A 25,175-nucleotide genomic window follows, 5' to 3' on the forward strand; every position below is an offset into this window, starting at 1 on the left:
ATCCCAAATGTTATTGCTAGGAACATGTGTGCCACAAGCAATTGGCAGCTTAATATTAAAAATGTATCTACTAGAAATTTTAAATACAAATAAAATACTACTTTCTGAAAAAAGCACTGTTTCCAAAATTAGATCAAGAATTAACTAACTGACTTTTAAAATTTATACTGTGACAAAACTTTACAACATAAAATACTTTTTTGAAAATGCAAACATACTTAAAATACACAACTGTTACTTATAATTTTCATTTCATGCCACTGGTACTTCCAAGGTTTCTTAAGGCTATTATAAAGTGACTATATACCCAACATACAGAATCTGTCCTATTATGGACTAGTTATATTCTTTCTAAAAAGTGTCCCTATTCATAGTCTTTTGGGAAATGCACTGTTGCTTCCTAAACAGTAAATGGAGTAATTCTTCTCACATGTTCATCCTGAAAGATTTGTGGATGATACTGTCAACCTATACTTTCTTAAAACAGCAGCTTCTATGAAGCACACTATTGAGTTTACCTCTATCATTATAGATTCTTTTTTTCTGACTTCATTCCTTAGAATCTTCTTTCTAAAACTTGCTCCCAAGATCCTTCTCAGGCCATTTCCAATGTATGTACCATTACACACCTCAAAACTCCTGTGATCCTATCCAGAGCTACTACTTAACCACAGCATTTTCCAATTAAACATGGACTGAAATATGATGTGCAGTGGTTCAGTCAGCCTTGGATTTTAGGAAATACAACAGTACGTACCTTGTTTGTGGTTGCATATATATTTAACTGATCTCACCTATTAGAGTATAAGCTGCTTGAAGGCAAGGTTCATATCTTCTTTGGTTTTTTAAAAATTTTTCCTTAACCCTGAAAATATTCCTCATTCATGGCATAATATTCAATTGATATTTGTGGAACAAAGAATAGATAATTAGTCATCAACTACAGAAAGAAGCTAAATATTCTGAATATGACAGATTTTAGAATAAAAATTAATTTATCCCTGAGTTTCATTACTAGATACAAAAGATTATTCTTCACAATCTACTCAGTTATTATGGTATACCATAGTTTTGATTTGAAACCAAAGGACTAAATTTATAAAAGAATATTTAGTATAAGAAACATTTGAAAAGTAAATAAAACACAAACCTTTAATAATCAGTCTTTGAAAACACTGGATTATCCTCAACCACACTGATTCTATTTTTATCTTATGTGCTTTTATTATAGATTTCTCATGAAAATAAAATAATACATATTGTTTTCAATAAGTAAATATATTAAATAATATATGATTTCACTTCAATCTATAATTTTGTGATTGCCATTTCATTTTCAATACTGACTGCATACTTTGATTTTTTGTTATTATATATATATATATATATATATATATATATATATATATATATATATATATATAGTAACCCAATATGTAACTGAATAAATTGGCTTTTGTATTAGATTCTATGTTCATCATTTATACTTAGTTGTACATAAATGTCAATAGCTTATAATTACAATTGTCTGACATGTCATGGTAGAATCACATTTACAAAATAACTTTTATAAAAATAGTATCATGTTCCAAATTAATTTAAAAATTTTTCTGGAAAAATTTTTTAAAAACTTGATAATATTTTCCTGAATTCTTATGTGTAAAATACAAATAAGCAAGTTTAGGGTCCAGTATTTGCCATAAGGAACAGTTCCATGAATAATTTAATTCTCCTTGGTGTCAAATATTAAAAAAAACTATACACATTGATATTTGGGGTGAACATGGGACAAAGTAAAGTATGTTTTCAACAAAAGATCTGTGGTAGCAGAGAGGAATATGATTTGATTGTTTCTAACTTAGCTTCAAGCTAATGACCATAATGTCAAGTAAAATAAATTATGTCTAGTTAGATTTTTTATATCATGTAAAATATTTCAAAGAACTAGAGTCTTACAGAATACATCTGAAAAACATAGTTTATAACAGAGTTTAATTAAATTCAAAGAAAACATGTAACACAATTTGAAAGCAGTAAATTTGTTTTGTCAACATAATGCTAAACAACCTGTTGTATGTTATACTGTTTAAATATATGTTAGTAATATTCAGAAACAGACATAGGATTATACTTGATAAAAGGTTGTTTAAAAATGCCTAATATTTTGAGTTCATACATTTCAGGAATTGCGTGACTAGGAAAAATAATTTTTATTTTTTCCTTAAATACCCAAGGAATCCAAGATTTCAAAATTTCAAAATAAAAGTAGATCGTTGCTCACCAGAGAAAAACAAAATATTCATGTGACAAAAACAAATATGTAGATTTTACTGTGCACATCTTTTTAAAAATATTTATTTATTTATTATTTTTATGTGGTACTGAGGATTGAACCCAGTAACTCACATGGGCAAGGCACATGCTCTACCACTGAGCCACAGTCTAAGCCCTGCACATCTTTTATATACTTACTATGATTCAAATGTTGCATATATAATTCAATTTGTTATAGTTGTCTTTTAATATTGTATCAACATAATCTTTATGAATTTTTTGACTGCCTAATTTTTAAATGCATTTTAGTTTTTAAATGTCATTTAAACTACTTTCTTCTTTGGTATTCTTTTTAGACACTGCAGAATAATATAGGCTGCATAATATGTGATCATCTACTTTATCAAATCACTTTTTGTCATCCTTTGATGACTGAGCATACATCAAATATATATCAATGAGAAATAAATGCTCATTTTTGCATGGCTGTATATAAATAAGTGCCACATACTGGGATACCCATAAATACTTATATATCCTGCCCCATGATTAGAAAACATTAGTGAGAAATAAATGTATATTTGAAAAAAAGTGAAAAAAAATTAAAGACTGTTTCTACTAATATTACAGTTATTACTAAGATACATAGATTCATTCAAACAACTGGCTAAATTTTAAGAGATACACAAATGGAGCATTTTATTTAAATGACTATCAATAACAATGGTCAACACAACATCCTGGAGAAAAAAACAGCAGAAGGTGACTGGACTACTGGAATTTTACAAACAAAAGCATTTTGGCTGCCTTCAATCCAGTGATAAGTCCTATAAAAACTGTAGAACTGAGTTTTTAAAATCATAATCCTGTTTAAGCCTTAGGAATTTAGTGAGGCCCTAAGCAACTTGGCGAGACCCTGTTTCAAAATCAAATATAAAAAAGTTGTGGGAATGAGGCTCAATGATTAAGTAAGTGTCCCTGGGTTTAATCCTGGTACCCAGATAGGTAGATAAATAAAATAAATCATGGTTGTGTCTAGATATGGAAATAGAATGAAATTCCTTTTCATAAAACACATTTTTTCTTTGCAAGTCCTCAGGAAAAAGCCTTGAAAGGAGAGATTTACAAGTTAGGTTAGTCTTTGGCGTCTCCAAAGAAATGAAGCAATAATACTTTTGGTTGATAGCACCTACATTCTTATGTAAACCTAAGCGTCAATTAAGAGTTGATCTCTTGGAAGGGGCAAGGCTCTTCACCCCCCTGTACTTTTCCTTCATATCTAAAACAAGAATTGCAGTAGATAATTTTCTAAAATCCTCATGCTTCTGTACAATTAAGTAAATAAAAACCCATTTTAAACTGGTTTTTATTTAAGTATGTGCTTGTCTTAAAGCAGTTGTTCAATATAAAAAACTACTGAAACAATTTAGGGCTGAAAATATAAAATGATAACCAAAAGTAAAGCCAATGCGTGCACCAGGAAGGACTGAACTCCAAATAGCTAACATCCGACAAGCAGTTTACAAATTTTTCAATTTGAAATCTAAAAAATGCTTCATAGGTACTGGTAAGTTTATTTATTTTCAATATGTATTTAGTGCTAAGCTTTCTAGCATGTAGTGCAAAATGTGCAAATCTGTCAGTAATACTATTCATGAGAGAGATAAAAAGGAAATCATTCATTTAGTGAGAATTACATTATACTGACATCAGAGGCTGATTGAGAACTTCTTAAAAAGAACACATTCTCTAAATTGGTAAACAATCATGTCATAAAAATGATGAAATAATTCTCTATTACAGAGTCTAGCAAAATAGTGCTAAATGGCTCTAACCCTTGATAATGTCATAAACTGAAAGAAATTGATCAAAAAATTTAAAAATGTATTTTACAAAATGAAAAACTTTCCAGCTGTGTATTTAAAGGATGACCATATTTTATTAACAGAATTATTTGATAATGGTTTTAGAAAAGCAGACACAAAACAAATTAAGCAATCAAGAAACAGAATAAAAGAATAAATTAAAAATAAAAGCATGCCACAAAATCTATACACAAGATAAATTTTCCATGTACAAGAAATAAAATTGAAGTAAACATGCATAACACACACCAAGAAAGGTAGAATATATCCTTGGAGAAGGAAAATTAAACATGCAGAAAAATGAGAGTTTGAGTTTTGATAGTAACAGGGTAGTCTGAGGCCCAATTTACCTTCACTGTCTGACATGGCATGTTGGAAGTCATCCATGATGAATGCTATGTCACGGTCATAGCCCCTAGTTCGTGATTCTTCTCTCATGTGTTGCTGAACCTCAGGCAATGAGTGACTTGATCCAAACTGGTCCCTGGTGTCTGCAGATATTGGTGGCAGGGGTCCAGCTGCAGCTCTAGCCATTCCCATGGGTTGTCCAACTGGACTTAGTGGACTTTCTTCTTCAGAATTCTGGGCCACAATAGGTATCCTTCCTCTACTCTGGCTAATTGGCAAACTGGTAGGCTTAGTTCTGGCGGAGGATGATGCATGACTAAAGGAAACATCTAGAGCTTCAGCTTCTTGAGCTTTCAGTCTCAGTGACGAGCTGGAGGAATCCCTTTTAATTGATAAATCAAGCCCATAGACAGATGAAGGTCTGGAGGAAGGTCTGGACCTGCTGCCACTACTGTATGGCTTATCTGCTTCATCCTGTAGAGCTGACCGTATGGTATTTCCTAATGTGCCCAATCCTGAGCCGAGTGATGATCCCATAAATTTTTGTTGGTCTGTAATATTTTTTCTGAGGCCAAAAGTGATGTCATCTTGAAGAAGCCTTGCCCTAGAAGAAATACCACCAATAGAAGAAGTACTAGAAGTCATATAGCTCGAATAGTCAGGTTCAAGGTCTCTACTTTCTTGGATGGGTGAAAATTTGGACATTTTAGGGTCTATTAGTGATTTCTTATGCTTTGACTGCTTTTGATAAAGTATGGCTGCTGGCAATTGTTTGGCTGCTTGTTTTTCAAGTGTGAGTCTACTGATGCTATACTTTTCAGATTTTGGAAAATGTCTATAGCTGGTATCAGCATGGTAATAATGTGAAAGACCAGCAAGGTGATCTAAGCTCTCTGTCCCTCTGCGGAATTCTTGCTTAATCTGATGTTTCAGAAGCTTTAACTCATAAGGATCCTCCATTGGATCTTCCTCTGCCTTCACATAACTATGCAATCTGGAGGAACTCTGTAAAGGTGCTAGGAAATCCGTCACTTCTTGAGACCTACGTGCCTCAGTGGTTCTAAGGAGACGGTCTGTTTTTGACAGATCCTTTTCATGAAGGCTAAATGCACTGCTTAATGCTGCTGTTCCTTTGCTTATCTCTCCAATGTCATCAATTAGGACATAATTTCGTGAAGTATGATGGTCAATATCTGCATAGAAAGAATCTGCAGATATGCTTGATATTGGACTGCTTGCCATGCTACTTCGTTCCTCCAAACCTATTCTCAAGTCTAAGCTATTGTACTTACTACCAAGATGGGAAACAGCATATGTATTGTCAGTAGAAACAGGTGCTATCATCAGGGGTTGATTGCGAATCACTTCATAGTTTGAAGTTATCTTGGGCTCTAAATACAATGTGGTTTGCCGTGGCTTCGGTTGTATCACCATCATCTGTGATGGTAACTGGTAAGATGGTTGTGGGGTTGGTGTAGGTTGAGCTTGGGGTGTAAAAGACATTGTTGCCACCGCTTGGAAAGTCGGTTGAGTTTGATAAGGTGAAACTTGCTGATGGTACAGAGTTTGTTGCTGAAAATGGGATTGTTGGGTGTATGGGGTGGGTGCTTGGGTAGGAAGAGCAGGGGAAGAATACTGGTATTGTGTGTAAGGACTCGTTGGAGGGACTAGCTGAGAATCTGTTTGTGTCTGTGGTGGTATGAACTGGCTGAACTCAGTTTGGGGGGCAGTTCTTGGTCGCTCAATGCCATGCTGACTTTCAATTCGGGTTGGCCTGGTGCTGCTGACTTCACTGTCAGACATGTAATCACGATCCTCAGCTACCCCCTGGAGGTATGCTCGCTCCCTCTTTTCCCTCTCCTTTAATAAAGCCTCTTTTCTCCTGTTAATTCCCATTTCCAGATATCGCAATTTGGCATCAATCTCCTTTTCTTCTTCATCCAGTTCTGCTTGTTTCTTTCTGAGCTTTGCAGATTCCCTTTCTACAAGATCAAGCTCTCTGTCTATGTCCTGGAGAATCTTGGCTCGAGCCATGGTGTTGGTTCTGCAGATCCTTCTCCTGGACACAGTGCCCATTGTGCTGAAGGTCGATGGAGTTCCTGTCGAAGCTTCCTCAGGAGGTGGATTTGGCAGAGTTCTCTTAACTTTCTTCTGGGTACCAGAGGGTGTCATGGTTTGAGAACCTTTTGTCTATAATCAAGCAAACAAAATATAGTACTTTATTATCAATGACAAAAGCAAAGACCAAACAAACTTTATAATTTACATTGAAATAAAAATGATTTCATGTATATTTTTTTAGCTATGAGAGCATAATAAAATAAAAGTGTCATATGTAATTTCAAGTATTGGTCACAAATATGGTTAACTGGAAAACAATTTTTTTTTCCTGGTAAATTGGTTACTTATTGTTATAACACCACCAGTAACATGAGAGAGAACTTTGAAATCAGCACCAAACTCATTGCTTATGTAAGCTTCTACTTAGTTTGATTCTTGGGAGAAATCTTAAAAACTCATTTTTCTTCTAAACCCACACAGGATTACCTAATGAATCTGCTACCAGACTATCTGTGTTAGCCATCTAAAATACAAGTTACACTGGCTGAAGATGTTTGTTTATGGTATTAATTTTCCTATTATACCTATCTTGCCATTCCCTTTTCTCCCCACTGGAGTGACTGTCATTCCTTTTCTAACTCTATAATATTTTGAAATGAAATCCTCAAATTATCTAATGCCTCCCCCCCAAAAAAGAATGATTTGAATTAATTTCCAATTACCTCTTTCAATATTTTAATTATTTAGGTCCCACATTTTCTTTAGGCTTTAGTATTCTTATGTATTTTTTTTTTCTCCTTCTAAATGCCTTAGCAATATCTTCATGAAGCAAAAAAGAATTGACTAAAAGAAAAATTCACTGGTACCATTTTTGAAATCAATAAGATAAAATACACAGTTGGTGAGTTGTCAAGTGTTTTAAAATTTTTTTTAGTTAATTTGCCATATCCTTGCCTACTAAGAAGCACAGGTGTTGAGAATCAAATAATTTTTGGCTATCATAAGATATGAGAGTTGCTAAACTGATGTTCTCAAAGTACCCAAGTATTCCATAGCAGATTTACTCAGGTCTTCTGCCTGCCAGCTGCTTGTTCTTTATGAGAAGCTGTCTTTTACTTTCTTTCTATTAAAATCCAAAGACATGAATTCTTCTCCGTCTCCTCAGTCACCACAATACTGATAGTAGAAAAGTAATAGAAAATACATCAGGCTATGAATTTTGAACTTGAAAATTAATTAGACTGCATTTGTCCTAGACCCTGGGCTTTTGTTGCCTTTTATCACTTCTAAATTCATTTCCTCCATGGCTTTCATCTGCTTTCTGGTGTCATTTTTTCTGCTCATGTATTTCCACTAGTTGGTTCCTCACTCAACAGCCATAATATGAAACATTATCTAAAAGTGATATGTGTGTTTCTGAAATTTAAGATATTTGAATGGAAAAGAATAAAGGCTGTCAGTCTCTGAAACAGGTTACAGTGATTTTAAAATTGTAGCCTTTTCTTCCTCACAGAGAAATCTGAAGAAAAACGCATAAAGCATATGTCCAGAGGGGCTATCTAGCATGTTACTTGTTCTCGCTCAACCTCAGTTCATTTCCTGTTATATAATAGACACAATCAAATCATAAAGTTGTTTTGAGGACTGAATGAGAAAATTGTATAATACTGTAGGCACCCATTAAATACTGTTTTCTTTAAAAATCTTATCTCTGCAGAAAACTATTAGGTATTGATAAAGTCACTTTCCAAATCCTTTAAAAATATTGACTTATAAGAATATACATGTCATATCTTTGACTATCAACTGGTCATAATTAACAATAAACTTAGAATAGGGATCTTATAATTATTTTTTTCATTAATAATTTTCCAAAATGCAACATCGATAAATGTTTCATAATTTTGAAATTTTTTCCACAATAATCTTTTCAGTCCAACGGAGTTCAATAATAGGGTGAAAATTATGCATTGTTTGTTTTTCCTTAATTTGCATGTGGGAGATTAGTTATAGGAATTTTAAAATTTAGAATTTTCTCCTGTACTACATGCTAATGACTATGAAATGGCTTGATAAGGGGGTGTTTAGTTTTGTTACCATGGAAGTGTTATAGCACTGAATATAGAAACATTCCAAAATAAGAACTCTCTTTCCTACCAAAGGAGATGGATATGCTAAATACCCTGATGTGATTATTTCAACAATGTACATGTATCAAAACATCACACTGCACCCCTCAAATATGTCCAATTATATTCTGTGTCAAAACCAAAATTAAAAAAAAAATAGAAATAGGGAAAAGAAAAAAAGTCCACTGGTAAATACAAAATTAAATGATTCTGGTAGAATGAGAAAAAGATACACAAAACAGAAATTACTGCAAGGGAATGGAGAAATAGAGATAATGAAATGAAATTTCTAGGTAGTTAACTAAATTTTTAAATATTATTTTAAAAAATATTGTAGGTACTCATTTAATGGGTACAAATATTTGTTGAATGAAGAAATGAAAGAATTGTGACTATTGACTTGTGACTATTTTTAAAGGTTCTCAACATTTCAGAATTCACTAGTAGAACTGCAAGAAACCATAGAAATGACTACTTATTATATTGAATAATTCTTAATGAGAAAAACTATGAATTAACATAAATTGTTATGCTTCATACCTGCACACAATTTTTTCCTAATATAACTTTGTTTTGCTGTTTATGTTTTCATTTGAAGATCAGGTTTAGTCAAATCTATTGTTGTTTTTTTTAAAGAATTCCCAGGTTAAAGAAACATTCCAGGTGTTGGGAACTTCTAATTATCCTTCCAGATTGAAAATATTTACTGACCCATGACTGGTGTTCATTAACATTTTGGGAGCCATGGATTTGAATCATGAAAATAAGAAACAAAGAATAAGCACGAAAATTACTGAAAACATTTTAATCCCTCAAAGAAGTTTTCTTCTATAGAGGGGTCCTCTAAAGCATAGTGTCCTATTAGGAGACTCCTAGAACATGTGCAAACCTTGTTATAGTGAAAATCTTACCATTGATTATTCAAAATAAATATATTCTCAAACATGTATTGACCATGAGGAATGATGGAAATTATTTTCATAAATTGAAAGGCAAAACAAAGCAAAATAAATCAAATACTTGATTTCTTAGCTGTAGAATTCCAAAAAAGTAGTTTACATGTCAACTTTATGCACTTTGCAAATCAAGATATTTTTCAATCATGTCCAAGAATCCACTCAGGAAAAAAAAAAAAGAGATTGCTGGCTCCCATGTGCTAGGCACTAGCATAAAAATGATGATAACTAATACTAGTCTGTTATCTATTAGCACATATGAATATACAGGGTATCTTAAAAATTGCATGGACACTTCAAAACTAGGAGGCTGTATAGATAACAATTGTTTCTTATCATTCTGGTACATTCCCCAAAAAGCTCAAATATCTAGAATCTTGCATTAGGATAAAGGATTGGGTCACATTCTGAGTATGAGGGAATAGAAGGGTTCATTACTAAAGGTTTTGATGCCTAACAAAAATGCAACAAAGTGAGGAGGATACCAAATGAACATTTTGTTTAAATCACTTTTCTTCTGTGGATTGGCTTTGCATCTTTGGTGTAGGACTTAGAGCTATGTTCTGTAGACATGAATGTAAGAACATAAAAATAGAACAGTAATTGCTCATTTGCTCACCTTCTATTTTCCTAAGCCAGAGAGGTAATAGCCTACCTTGCATATAGGTACAATACATAATTACCTGTAGTATGTAATTTGAAAAAACTGATTTCCAGGTCCAAATAGGGATTCAAAAACTGAACTACTTTAGGACTTAAATTTTTCACCATTATTGAGATCTTTGGACTACGATAATAATGTCCATGGTTACATTTAAATTGCTAGCATTGATAAAACATTAGAATGTGATATAGATCATAACAGGAAAGCTATACTGGGGATGAAAATGGAGGACTATTTTGACTATAACAGAAACCACAAACCCAAAACTTATAGGGCCAGAAGGTGAGAAGCTTAGAATGAGATTAGAGAAAAATAGAGGTGATGTGTTGAGCTGAGAGATTAAGTCCCATCTGTCAAGGTTGTCTCTAGCAGATTACTATCATGAAGAAATGGAGACCCAGTATTGTGAGATCTTCTGTGTTGTTCAGAGAATGTCTGAAATTCATTTATAAACTTGGGCATGTATTTAAAATGGCTTTAAAACATTGTTGAGGCCAAAGAAACCAAATTTGGGGCCGCACAGTCAGAATTCATTGTTCTAAAGAAAGTTTTCCTAGCGGAGGGTGGGTGCTTACCAAAAAGTCATTGGCTGGTCAATCAGTGATACAGACTAGTTGAGAGAAAGAAGGAAATGAAGCAATGAAGGAGGATGTGGAAAGAGGAGAAGAGTCCTGCAGACAAACTTTAGTTCTTTGTTAAGTTTCCTGGCTTCCTTCATCATCATTGCTTAACTCTTACCTCTCCTCCTTAAGAGTACTTTCCTCTACAATGCCCCATTTCCCTATCTATTGTTCCTAGGATACTTTCAGCTATACAGATAATTAAGATCTTCTCTGGTCTCAGCTCATCGCTGGACACATTTGTATTACTGAATACAAACTGTAGAACCATTCAATAATTACAGATTTAAGTTTAAATGTGCATGGTTATGTGTGTACTTAGGTTGATCAGTATCACTTAAGAACAGAAAAATATTATAAACAATTTCAAGTAATTTCTCACCAACTTATAATTTAAAACGAACTGACTTTCAAGATGATAAAGCTTATAAACTACTACTTAATTCTAATAATTCTAATTAGTTCAATATAATATAAAACAGCAACATTCAGGATTCAAAAACAGGGAATAAAAAAAGACACAATTTTCTTAGAAAACATCAAGAGTTGTATAAAATTAAGTTTATCAGGATTACAGATGATGTAGCTGGAAGTCATAATTAGAGGACAGGGTCTAGAAAACCTTGGTGTTTAATAAGATTTTTCCTTGTTGACAGCTTAGTAGAAAAGTTGTTTTCAGATACAGATGGTACCCTTGATTTGAAAAAAAAAATACTGTAATAAAAATACTGGATGAAATATTTAAAATATTTTAAAATTACTATGCAAATAGCAGACAAAAGGAAAGAAAGTTCTAATAATAGAATTGAGTTTGATGGAAGGACTAGAAGAATAGCTAATACTAGATTATAATACCAAGGATGTAATTGGGATAACAAGCAAATAACTTTCAGGTTAAGTTCTGCTGTCCAAAATTATTTTAAATGATTTTTCTTTGAGGAGTCCATTTAAACCATTCAACTTATATGGCAAAGGAAAGAAAGTTTTGCTTGTCCTAAGGTATCAGGAAAATAATAAAAATTAGTAAGGTATATATGGATACACTACCATAAAGAAGTTTTTTAAAAAATATATGCACACGCAAATATAATGAATTGTCTTATTGTCAAGATAATCTAAGCTCAATCTAAGGATGAGAAAAAGGGATATTTATGCTGTTTCAAAAATTTGAATATTAAAATACACAAGAGTTATAGTTTAAAGTCACAGATTCCAAACAAAATTATCCAATTACATACAATATAGAAAAATTCAATTTATTCATTTATTTAAATAGTTACTAAGAAAAATGTTAAAATGCATTGTTCTAGTTGGACCTGGTGGTTTGTGAGGCTGAGGCAGGAGGATCTCAAATTCAAGGGCAGCCTCAGCTGCCTCAGCAACTGATCTTGTTTCAGTAAAAAAAAAAAAAAAAAAAAAAAAAAAGGTGGGGAGCAGGGATGTAGTTCGGGAGCCTCAGGGTTGAAGCTCCTCTCTCTCCTGGGTTTTATCCATTGTGCTGTTAAGAACTCAAACACTCCCCAATGTTCCTTTAGGTAACTGATGTATAAAGGAACCACCTCAAGATGGATGGTAAGCCTGATTTGAACAAGTACGAAACCATTTCATGGTACCCCCATTAATACATATGGAGACATTACATATATATTAATATATATATAATTTTTATGTTTTTGTGCCAGTTAAAAATTAAAAAAAAAAAAAAAAAAAACTACTTCAGTATTTTGCTAAATAACTCCTGGTATCAATATCAGAGACATGCTTCTAAACTATTTTGCCCTTAAAAAGATATGGGAATGTATTTTTCATTTTATAAATAAAGAAAATCATACTAGCCAATTGGAATAAAGGCTCTTCTTGAAAATAATGACATATCTTATATTTTTAAGTTTGTTCTTTCAGTTAAGAAGAAAGTTTGGATGAAGGCTCTTTACTTTTAGATAATGGAGATGGGGATTCATTCTCAAAGTGTAATTTCACATATATTTATTCATAAGGAGATGTTACATATGAAGATATAATTTTCTAGAGAAAACGTAACCTCTTTAAAGGTCATCTATGTGATGTTCCAGGTGACTTAGAGGAATATATAAACAGAGTTTTAATGGGACCCAGATAAGATGGGTTTATCTACAGCTTGGAAAAGGACAAGACATAATAGACCTAACAGAAGTCTTGGCCTTTTGGAATGGATGGGAGTTAAACGGTAAAATATTTTTTAAAGTGGAGGGAATAATATTAAATATAAATTTTCAGAAAAATACCAAGAATGATCTGGTTTTATTTGGAGAGGATGCTGCATCAATATCAGTGATAGGGTAACAGATCCAGAGAATGTTCAGTGCACTAGCAGAGAGGAAAATGGAAGAGTAAATGAAATGTATATGAAAATACAAAACAAATCTTTTAAAGCTGTATCTATGTCAAAATCTCAGTTCACCCATTTTCTTCTTTGCAGGTGAAAAATCATCCCTGTTTATTACATACTGGTCAAATTGACTCCAATAGCATACCAGGGCAAGCCATAAAAGTAACCACTTACAATGCACCATACTAGGCAACAATCTGTGTGGTTTGTCAAAGAGAAAACTGTGACAGCCCAATTTAATTTCCTTCAGTGGTAATGTGGCAGTCTGTGCAGATAACACAGAAGCAGTAGATATAATCAAGAAATGTCTCTGCAGAATAGTTAATGCTTTCCCAGGACAGTCACCAATATGGTTTTGTCCATAAGAATGAAAAGTAGTAATACAGTGTGTCAGGTACCAGCATACAGGTCACCGTTACTCAGGGGTTACCAATATATGGAATCAGTCAAGGTTTCTTTCACTTGATACTAATGATTTTGTACCAGATAATTCTATGCTGTTGGGGGCTGTTCTGTACACTGTAGGATATTTAGCTACATCTCTGCTTTGTACCTGCTGAATACTAACAGCATACTGTATCAATCAAAAAATGGCACCAGGCATTCCAAATTATCTCCTGGGAAGCAAAATAGTCCCGCATTAAGAATCACGGATGTAAGGGATATACTAGACAATGCAGTCAGGAGGAGATTATTGATATTATTATTAATATATTTATTGATGAGGAGAATGCTACTATTTGTATGATAGTATCTTAGTCTACAGGAAAACAGACTTCTCAGAGGAACTGTAACTTCAATGGTGCCTTGATGGATAATTGGGTGGGAAAAAGGATAAAAGAAAAAGACACATTCTAATTTATGATAATGATCTGAGTGAATTAATAAAGATAAGTATGTACCAGATTATTTTTGCCTTGTTTGAAATGTTTCATGACCCTAAATCAATCTTCATTTCTGGTTAGCTTTCCTGAGAATGGGTTATTATAAAGAAAGACAATCCATGACCACCATGTGAGCCAAAATGACACTGATAGAGCTGCATGACCTTAAACTTTTACCTCCAAAACAACGTATTTTTCTTTATATCTTACCCACATTCAGGTATTTTGTCATAGAAACAGAAAAGTCATGAGAAAAAGGAAAAAAAAAACAGAAAAAGTCATGAGAAAATTTCTAGAACTGCAATAGCTACAAAAAGCTTACAATGTAAGGAATTGTCAAATTAAATGAAAAATTTTGTAAATGCTAGCACTTAATTAAAGTTGTCTCTTACTCTAGGATTTATTTAAAAAGAAGGGTCAATGATGTAATTTTAAAAAGATTAAAACCTTAAGAAAAGAAGATAGTTCATTTGAGAAATTAAATACCAGAATTACCAGGGAGATCAGTTGAAGAACTAAGCTTAATTTTAAAATCAAGAAACTCTTGTCATATTAATAATAATTTAGGAAAGTAAGAATTAGAACCAAGAAAATTAATCTATATGGAAGCCCAAAGAATATTAAAAAATAGTTGGAAACATTTATAATGAACAAGAAACATTCACATGTTATTCATGTCACCATACTAAAGACTGAGAATGTAATGATGAGTAAGACACGGCCTCTGCCATTTAATTGTGCAAGAAAACACATAGAAATTGAAAACAGAAATAACTTTCAGGGTCATAGGTTCAATCTCATTTGAACTCTCCTCATCTAGAAACTCTATTTTAATAAGAGAATAAATACATTTTTAAACCTTGATAAGAAGAACAATACTTATACATACTATCCTCCTCTCTGACTTTATCTTCTTCAGTTCTGTTGCTGGATATTCATTCTTTTTAGGATGTAAAGATAATTTACAAAGAGATATGATTCTTTAGCATTAGGAAGGGAGAGGAAATATGTAGAGTTTGTCCATTTCTAAATAAGGTAGCTTTGTAAAATATATAAACATATATCATCATATTCCTTTAACACTGGGAAGTCAAGGTGGGGGAATATGATGCGGCACATTCTTCCTACTAAACTGACTGTTAAGCAGAGTTTCACTCTGAAATATCAACGAAAATATTAATACACAGAGTCCCCACCTGTCCCTCAACAACAGAAGTTTTCAATTTTGACACAAAGCAGCAGTTAGATATGGAAATATATCTCTGCTCTACAACATTAGTAATTTGTTCCCGGAATAAGCCATTATTTTTCAGCATTACTCTATCCTCCACATCAAACCCCACAGAGCTGAAACATACATGTTTAATGTGAAGGAAGTTCTAAATGATAACATTCATAGAAAAATAGTCTAAGTACTGATAAATTACTGGAAATCCATTAGGCATTGCAATAGAATGCAGTGTCTCATTACATAAAACAGCCATCAAATCTCTCCAATTACAGTACTGTGGAACAGTTGAGCAATGGTTTCCACGCAGCAAATACTAGATAAGCAGAATTATCACTATGAGAATACTTGTGAATTATGGAAAAAGTACAGACGCTTTTATCATTAAACATTCTTGAATATGCACTGCCAAGAGAGAACATTTACCATTTGTAAATGTAATTTAAATTGTTAGAAAAAGTAGTTTTTCTCTAATTGCAAAATTCCAGTGGCAACAAAACTGTGAGAAACTAATTTACAGGACCCTATTAATAAGAGAATAAAAATAAAGTCATAAAACATATTTATATGTCATGCACAAATTATTTATCAAAGTCTAACCGTCTAGACAAAAATGTTCTTCAATAAATATTGTGAAAATGGCACTCAATGTTTCATCAGACGTCTTTAAGCTTTTCCTTAATGCACCTCTTGTCCCAATTTGTTTTGTTTTCTTGCTGAAAGTCATTGCTCTTGGGCTGAGCAGTCAAGCAGAAAACTAGTTTCTACCTCACTGGACAGAGCATTAGACATGCCAGTCTTGTATTTTCTGAAGAGTCCCAAAGAGATTAATTTCTTCTCTATTCTAAAATCAGTATAAAGTACTTAAGAAAACCGTCTAAGAGTTTTTTGTTTTTTTTTTTAAGGTAGACTTCTAAAAAATGTTTATATGTGTGTCTATGTATTTCTCCTTTCCATTTCTTTCCTTCCTTCCCTCTTTTTCTCCCCAATAGCTGGCTTTGACACAAAGAATAAAATAATATATATTCATATATACTCTGTTCATATGCTCCTTTAATATAGCTCAGTATGATAACCATAGGGTTTCTTTTTTTTTGCTGTTTTTCTTCTTACCTACTTTCATGTACATACATACATACATACTTATATACACACATATATCTATATTTCTGTTGAGATATATACAGATAGATCTATAGATACCTCTATACATATATATCTCAACAGAAATATAAAAATATATAGATAGATCTATGGATCTGAACAAAAATATCCATAGTCCATACCAAGCCTACTCAGATTATTACTTTACTTAAAATGCTTTATTGGAAGATGGATTCTTCCTGAAACTCATTTTCATCAAATGACAGCCCCAGGACCATAAAAAAATGGGATCTGATTATATACTGTGTTTTCACCAATCATTTTTAATATTTACAGCATAATGGTATGTGTGAAGTAGTTATCATACATAAAATTCTTGGCTGATACTTCATTGTTCATTAAATAAGCTCTATTCTTTTTATCAATCTATTAATCATCACTATCTGTTGATAAGATGAGCTTGTTTTTTTCTAGAGTATCTAAGTATCTTTTTTCTATGTTTCTAAGAATGCTTTTAGAGTCTGTATATCTAATATATTATTATTTCATAATTGGATAATGAAAAAGCTTTCCAGGAAGTCTCTTTACTCTAACCCATCTCTGAGACTAATTATTAGCATGCCAACCCTTTCTTTACTTTTCTCCAAATTTTCTGATAATTATATGTCAACCAAACTGTTTTGCCAGAATTTCAGTGGTATGTCAAACACTCACCGATCCATATTTTTTATTTTTCATTATAATGTTTTAAATCTCATATTAGCAAATTTTCTTGCAGTGCCAACTACTTGTTCTTTACTGTACTACTTTATCCATACTAACTGGTATTTCTTCACTATGTATTTATATTTGTATTCTCTTTTACAAATTTTTTCAACATTCAGTTGAAGAATTATATGTGTATTCAAGTGAATACTCTATATTGTGGTTAGTATGTGATTTTTACCCCAAGAGTTCACGAGGGCTTGATCTCAATTTGACAGTGTAGATGTCATGTGGAATCTTTAAGAGGTGAAGTCTAGTGAATAGTCCTTAGGTCACTCAGGGGCATACCCTTAGAAGGGACTGTAGACTCTAGCTTCCTGTCTGGTCATGGGATTGCTTCCTCCTGCACATGTTCCTCTCATTGTGATACCATCACTATGAGGTCCTAACCAGACTTGAGCTGAGGCCAGTCCCATGACCTCAACCCTCCAAAACTGTGAGCCAAGTAAACCATTTTTTTTTCTTTATAAAAGAGACTCTCTCAGTTATTTTGTGATACCAATGAAGAATTGAAAAATACGCCATATTTGTAACTAGGATATGCAGAATTAGTTTAAAAAATGAAGATAAGATTTATAACTAAACACCAAGTCATATTTTCAACACTTAAAAACTTGTAAATAGAATTTGAGTCCCATTAAGTTAAAATTTGTTTGTGAAAACAGTACTCATATGCAAGACTAGTTAATTTCAGTTACTATTGTTACTTTGAGAGTAGGTAAAGAAAAGCTGTGTTAACCATATTCTTTGAAGTAACAAAAGTTTTGCTTTGGGATGGCATTTTTTTTTTTAGATAGGCTTTCACTATATTGCATTGGTTGGCCTTGACTATGTGCTCCTCCTGCTCAAGTGCCTCGAATCACAGGCATGTACTTGACACAGAATAGCATTATGAATAATATATAAAGATTTATAATTTTTCTTTTATTTAGTGTTACATGGTATTGTGATTAGAACTAACTAGATACTCAATATGTTTGTTATGTTTACTCTAAGTAGATGTTTAAGCAAAATAATAATATCTTTGCTAATTTCATTCACTGCTAAATGGGAACATATGCCTAATGTATCAGATAAAATTTACCGTATTTTTGTCAGTGATTTAAGTTAATTTGCAATCTTTTATTTACTTATGTAACAGCATGTAGTCATTCCAACTTTATGAAATACTAAGGAAAAGTATATAAACCAGTTAAGAGAATGCTGAGAGAAAAAAAATTAGAACAGTTGTAAACAATGTAATGAAATTAACTGGCACAAACAGGAATTTTTAGACATGGGTATAGGAACAAAGTGAGCTAATTCTGAAATGGATCAACCAGGCTAGTAGAAGCACATGTGGTAGAATCAAGATGTAATTGCTTATTCATGCCACCTAACATACAGGAATCACAAAGAGGCAGCATTAGACACATCTTTTGATTTATCAGTTAGAAAGTTATTGGTGATAATAAGAAAGGCAGTCTCTACAGAATAATTTCACTAGATTAAAGAATAAATGATGGGATGAACTGACTCTTCATGCTTTGATAACTAGGATAGATATGGCTGTGGTTTGGGGTGAGTCTTCTGAGAAAAAGTATTATTTAAGGAATAAATTAGATATAATCTGAGGGTCAAGAGCACAGGAGTAAAGGTGTTTGAAATTAGACAAGAGGGAGGAGAAAACAAAGTCTTTTTATAAAGATATCATCTAATCAGAGATAATACATTGTTTCAACAGTAATAACTAAAGATCAATATTTAAAACTATACAAAAGCTTGCTATGCATTGAGTATCATTAAGAGCTTCATAAATAATATCTTATTAAATCTCTAACATAACTTTTTAGAGAGGAACTGTTATTAATTCTGTTTCAGATATTTACAGCTCTAGAGATACTATGTAGCTTCATCAGGCTTGCATCACCAATAGTGGCAGAGAATGGGACTTAATCTAAAGCTAATGCTCAAGTTTAAGTACAATGTGACTGAAGTACAAGTAAAAAGTCAAAATAATATACAATGCAAATTTCTACATTAGCATATATGATAAATAATGAGCATGTATTAATACAGTGTGATCATATTTGATACATAAAATCAGTGCTGTTCTTTATGGTTTGGAAGAAACAAATATAACTAGAAGATGGTAAACTAAATTAATAATCGATATAAATTTTTGTTTCAATTTTCTTCATATTTACATTCCTCTGACAATTTAAACTATCAGTCCTATTCTCTAAATGTAATGTGTATTTCCTAAACTTCTAGAAGATATGTTCAAATAAATAACTATTATTTTTATATTATTTTGTGAAATGAGCTGTTGAGGAGCCTAACATCAAACGTATACTTTAAACATTGGGGACTGAAGGTTTCTAACTGAGTGTCCCTCTGTACATCCATCCAATGAGTTTTCACAAAATGTCCATTTGCTATTGTGTTTTGTGCTAGTCCACTGTGACATAAAGATGAATACCTGAATATCATTTCTGCCTTCACACAGATTTTAGAACTTAAAAAACACAGACATTTCAACAGTAATTACAATTTAATATAATAAATTTTATAATAAAATTTTATATATGGTACTGAGTATGGAAGAAGGAACTCTTTCTCTCAAGTAGAGTTGATCATACAAGACATTTGAGGAGACACATGAGGTGTGTAAATGCTTAGGGGAAAATCACAAGATCAACAGGGGAGGGATTTCCTGCAACAGACCATGGATAAAGGCAATAATGATGGATACACATATGACCCAAGACCCACAATGCCTAGTGAATTTTACACAAAATTATTGGATGTAGAGATTGGGAGATTGCATTTTATCTTTTAAAGTGCTAGGGTTTAAAAATTATTATTATTTTCTTACTCCTTTTCATATTATTTTTTATATTTGCATATATTTATGTATTAAATATATTTTTATATTTTTACTATATACATGTCTATTATTCACAGACAACATATAATATTGTGTGAGATAGGTCTGCATTTTTATTGATAATACATATCAAAACTACTATTATGTATATCTCTATTGTAGAATTTAAAGGTTTTTAGCCAAAAATTACTCCTAGTAGTTACCTACACTTTTCTTTCCATCGATACCTCTGAAGCTAAGACTTTGCTTTAGTTTAGGTTATTACTCATTCTATTAATATTTACTCAGCACTCACTTCTGTATGAGCCACACGTTTGTGATCTGAGGGAAAGAGTGGTGATTAAGAGTCATATGACCCCTGTCTCATGAGAGGAAAATACAGATATAAAATCATAAGGTATTAATAACAAATTGTGCTAAATGTTAAGAAATTCTAGATAGCAAAGGGCTTCTGTGTGTATACAGGAACAGACTCAGGTGAGCATGTAGGATACTCAATAGACTAAATGCGGTTGAAACTTTAGTGCAAGGGAGAGAATGGCATATGATATGTATAAATGATGGGCAGGTTCCTGTTGGTCATATTGATAATGTGTAAATTAAAAGGATATTTCCATGTAAAAATATTGAGGAGTAATGATAATATTAGTAGCACTGCCATGTAAAAAGAAAAGCATTTGTGTGAAATGTAGAATGAATAGAATAGGAATAAAGATAAAAGTAGTTAACATGTTAAGAACTATTTTAATGGCTCAGGAGAAAAAGAAGATATGCCTTTGAAAACAGAGTGGTATTACTCAGCTATTAAAGAAGAATGAAATTATGGAATTATTCTGGTAAATAGATGAAACTGGAAACTATCACACTAAGTGAAAAAAGCCAATCCAAAAAACTAATGGCCAAATCTTTTCTCTGATATGGATGCTAAGTCACAATAGGCAAGGGTGAGGTGTGGGTGTGGGTTCACCGGACTGGACAGGGGGAGTCGGGGGAAGGGAAGGGGGAATGGGAATGGTAAAGACAGTAGAATGAATTGGACATTCCTATGTTCACATACGAATACACAATTAGTATAACTCCACATCATGTACAACCACAAGAATGGGGTAATACTCCTTGTACATATGATATGTCAAATTAAATTCTACTGTCTTATATAATAACTAAAAAGAACAAATAAAAAAGAAAAGAAAACAGAGTGGTAATAGCAAGAGTTAGAACTCAAGATTTTGGGTTTTATTCTTACTGCTTTGCTTGTGTTAACTTATTTCAACCTACAGCAAGCTTATAAGGTAGATATAATTTATATCCTTGCTTATAAATGAGGAAATTCAGGGATAGCAAGGTAAGCAACTTCCTAAAGTTCACACTGCTGGTATATGACAGGACATGAATTAAGAAAATAAAGAGACTTGAACTGAACCATATCTAGACTCATGTTCTTAAACAGAATTTAAAATGGTAGATTGTTAGTTACGTATTGTGGTGTAATAATTCACTCCAAAATTTAGTGGCTAAAAATAACAATATTGCCTATGTTATATTTTCTGAGGGTTAGCAATCCAGCCATGGCTTTGTTGTGATCTTTGCTTAGGGTTTGCCACTAGACTGCAATTAAGCTGCTATACAATGCTGTGGTAACTTCTCAGGGTGACTGAGGAAAGCCTCTCCCAGACTCATTCATGTGATTTTTGGCAGGATTCAGTTGCTGGAGGGCTGTTGGACTGGGGCTTCAGTTTACTGATGGCCTCCCTTGTTATTGTCCATGTGCTCCTCTGTAGAAAAGTTATTTGCTTCATCAAAGTAAGAGCCAGAGAGAATGAATACAAGCAATATGAGAGCAATAGTTTTGTAATCTTATCTTGGAAGAGACATCCCACATTCTTTCAATATTCTCTTAAATAGAAGCGAGTCATTAAGTTCAGCCCATACTCAGTAGGAATAGATTCTACCAAAACATGAACACCAGGATATAGGATAGATGGAGAGCCATGTGGCAACTGTATAAAACATAAAATAGATTTTATGACTGCATGCAAACTATATGTGCTAGGACAGACTCATGGGGGTATATAAGATGCTCATATATTTGGTAACTAAAAGTTGAGGGGACTTGTATCATCACTGTAATGTGGAAGCACATTTATCCACTGTGATTAAGGCAGGGAATTTAGCAGAATAGAAAATGAGAAAGGAAACTGAATACTTAAACCTTTTAGGAGAGTTTGGCAGTGGGAGTGTATTATTGAGATAAATGACTCTAAAATTTTTTCAATATCCCTTCCTGTGAGCCTTCCTCTGAAAGTGCTCAATAAGCCATATACACATAAAGAAGAGGCAGATATTCGGATTCATACAGGGTATGTTTTTTTTCCCAGTGTTGTGAAACAGATTAATGGCAAGGAGATTGGTGAGGTGGTGGAACTTTGATTATTAAGGCAATAGAGAAGAGAGGATCAATAAACAGAGATGAAGTAAACATTCCAATGTGTTAGAATATGGATAAATGTGAAAAGACACCTAAGTGAACAAGCTCTGAGAAAAAAAAATACATCTTAGGGAGATATATATATATATATATATATATATATATATATATATATATTTTCTAAGTTAAATTATTTTCAAGTAAATTCAGGAGAGAAAACAATTGTGGGAGGGGATGGACAACATGGAGGAGACTGACAGTCAATAGAGATGGACGTTAAGAAGGTGATTGGATAGAAAATTAGGTGTTAGGTCATCATTGCCACAGATGTAGGAGTTACTCAGGACCTGGCAGGACTTTAGATGATATAATATCAGTTTATTACTCAGAAGTGTAGTCACGTGACAAGTCATGTGTAGAGGAAGCATGCTGCATTCTAGTATCAATGCAAAGGTATTCTTGAAGAGAAAACTAACACCACTGGGTTTTTGGTGCTTTCCTTTATGTTCACTTGCACGAATAGGTTTTGAGGCATTTTTCCATGCAAAAACAAATAACCAATATGCTCAGAGACCTTTTCTACATTACTAGACTTCTGATTAAATGCCTGTTTACCTTGCTATTAATTTAGTCTCATATTCTTTTGACAGATAGCCCATCTAGTCTGACAATTCTCCCTAAGGAGGCTGTTACATGTATTGACTCCTGGCTGCTTTGTTTCACCTTGCCTATTTGGGTTATTTTTTATCATAAAACCTTGACTCCAAACGCAGACATAACTCACTGTGGAGTCAACAGGGCTCTCTCTGGGTTACTGCTACAATTTCCCTTCTCTCTGACCAGGTAAGATTGGACCAGTCCTTGAACCTTCCAAGAATAAGGGAAATTCAATAGGATGTTAATTAAGTACCAAAGGAACGCTTTCTTTTCCTCATTGTACTTTAAGATTTTAATTAAAGCCTCACCACTTCCATTTTTTGAAATTATCCTGATGTTTTCAATTTTATAGAAGATTCGAAATTTCTGTGAAAATTACTTCAAGTATTCCTCAGAGTGTCTACTTTTAGAAAAAATAGGCATTTGAGAAAACAGCTTGCTGAGGGCAAAATGTATTTTTCAGGACTTCTCATTTACTTGACTTCCCATTTCCTGGACAGACTCCAGCCCTCGGAGCCTTGCCTTACTGGCATCGCTACATGGAGGACTTCTTGGCTCATGTAGGAGAGGCCAAGACTGTATCTGTTTGGTTCCTATACAAGAAATGAAGAACTGCTCCCAATAAGATCATAAAACTGATTCATTTTAAATGCTGACATTGAAGAATTATGCTTTCAAAAATACATAGGAGCACAATGACTTGTATTTGAAGATGACATCAGAAGTCCAAATTTTGAGGCCCTTTCTCAAAATAAGGTTAGGGTCAAATGGTCTGCCTTGATTTGGGGGGATTCTTCTTTCTAAATGAGTGAATTCTTCCTCATAAATTTAAAAAGTATATCCCTCTCAGATATATGTAAAGTTTAATAGTTTGCTTTATGTGTGTGTATGGAAGGCAGATCTTGGTTACTCAGAGAAATAAATAGAACATTACTGTGTGAGATAAATATTTGTGAGGTTTAGCCTAGTGCCTCTTTGGAATCATTATGGTCACTGCACTGGCCAGATTATTGACATTTTTTAGAAGTTAACTATTACTTGTCTTTGCACATTAAATAACATTAAAATATGATATAACAAACTATTCTAATTAAGTAAGTAACCTAATTTAAGCAGTCGTTTCTCCAAATAAATAACAAAATTGACCAGAAATATATGTAAAGATGCTCAACATCATTAGTCATTAGGGAAAGGAAAATCAAAATCACAATTTGATATAAATTTACAACCACTAGGATGGCTATAATAAGTTTTAAAATAACATTTACTAAGTATTCTTTTTATTTATATATAACATTAGAATTCATTTTGATATAACTAGAAATGCATGGAATATAATTTGCAATAATTCAGTCTGAAGTACTTCCCTTTTTTCTCCCCTTCTTCCTCCCCATGTTCCCTTCTCTCTAATGATCTTTCTGCTATTTTTTTTAATTAGTGCCTTATGGATATATATAATGGCGAGATTCACTGTGGTACATTCATATATGTAAACAGGAAAGTTAGATAAGATTCATTTCACTGTTCTTCCCTTATTCCATCCTTCCTCCTCCCCTTTAGTCCCCTTCATCTACTCCATTGATGCTTCTTCTATATAATAATCATTAATTTTAAATGAAAATAGGTATTGGGAAGCATGTGAAGAAATTATAATTCTCATACATTGCTAATGGGATTGAAAAACAGTTTAACTGCTATGGAAGAGTCTGTCATTTCCTCCAAAAGTTAAATATGAAATTACTGTGAGCTCCAGTAATCCTACTCCTAGGTATATATCCAAAAGAATTAAAAAACAAGTATTCCAAAAAATACTTATGCATTAATGTTCTATGCACTATTATCAATAGGCATTATGTCCCTCAATAGATGATGAACAAATTGTAGCATTCATGATACAATGGAATTCAACTTTACAAAGGAATAATGTACTGATAGGAACTACAAAGTGGGAGAAC

The 25,175-nt window shown here is 32.8% G+C and overlaps 1 protein-coding gene across 2 annotated transcripts in view; it reads right to left on the minus strand.

Moving 5' to 3' along the window:
• Pclo (piccolo presynaptic cytomatrix protein) overlaps positions 1-25,175 on the minus strand; it is a 403,000-nt gene that overhangs the window by 148,038 nt on the left and 229,787 nt on the right. For both annotated transcript variants that reach the window (XM_076862544.2, XM_076862539.2), the window contains one exon: positions 4,490-6,677. In XM_076862544.2, the coding sequence (XP_076718659.2) occupies positions 4,490-6,677 (2,188 nt within the window). The remainder of the gene's footprint in view (positions 1-4,489; positions 6,678-25,175) is intronic.

Source organism: Callospermophilus lateralis, chromosome 1, assembly GCF_048772815.1.
Source record: "Callospermophilus lateralis isolate mCalLat2 chromosome 1, mCalLat2.hap1, whole genome shotgun sequence".
Lineage (NCBI taxonomy): Eukaryota > Metazoa > Chordata > Mammalia > Rodentia > Sciuridae > Callospermophilus > Callospermophilus lateralis.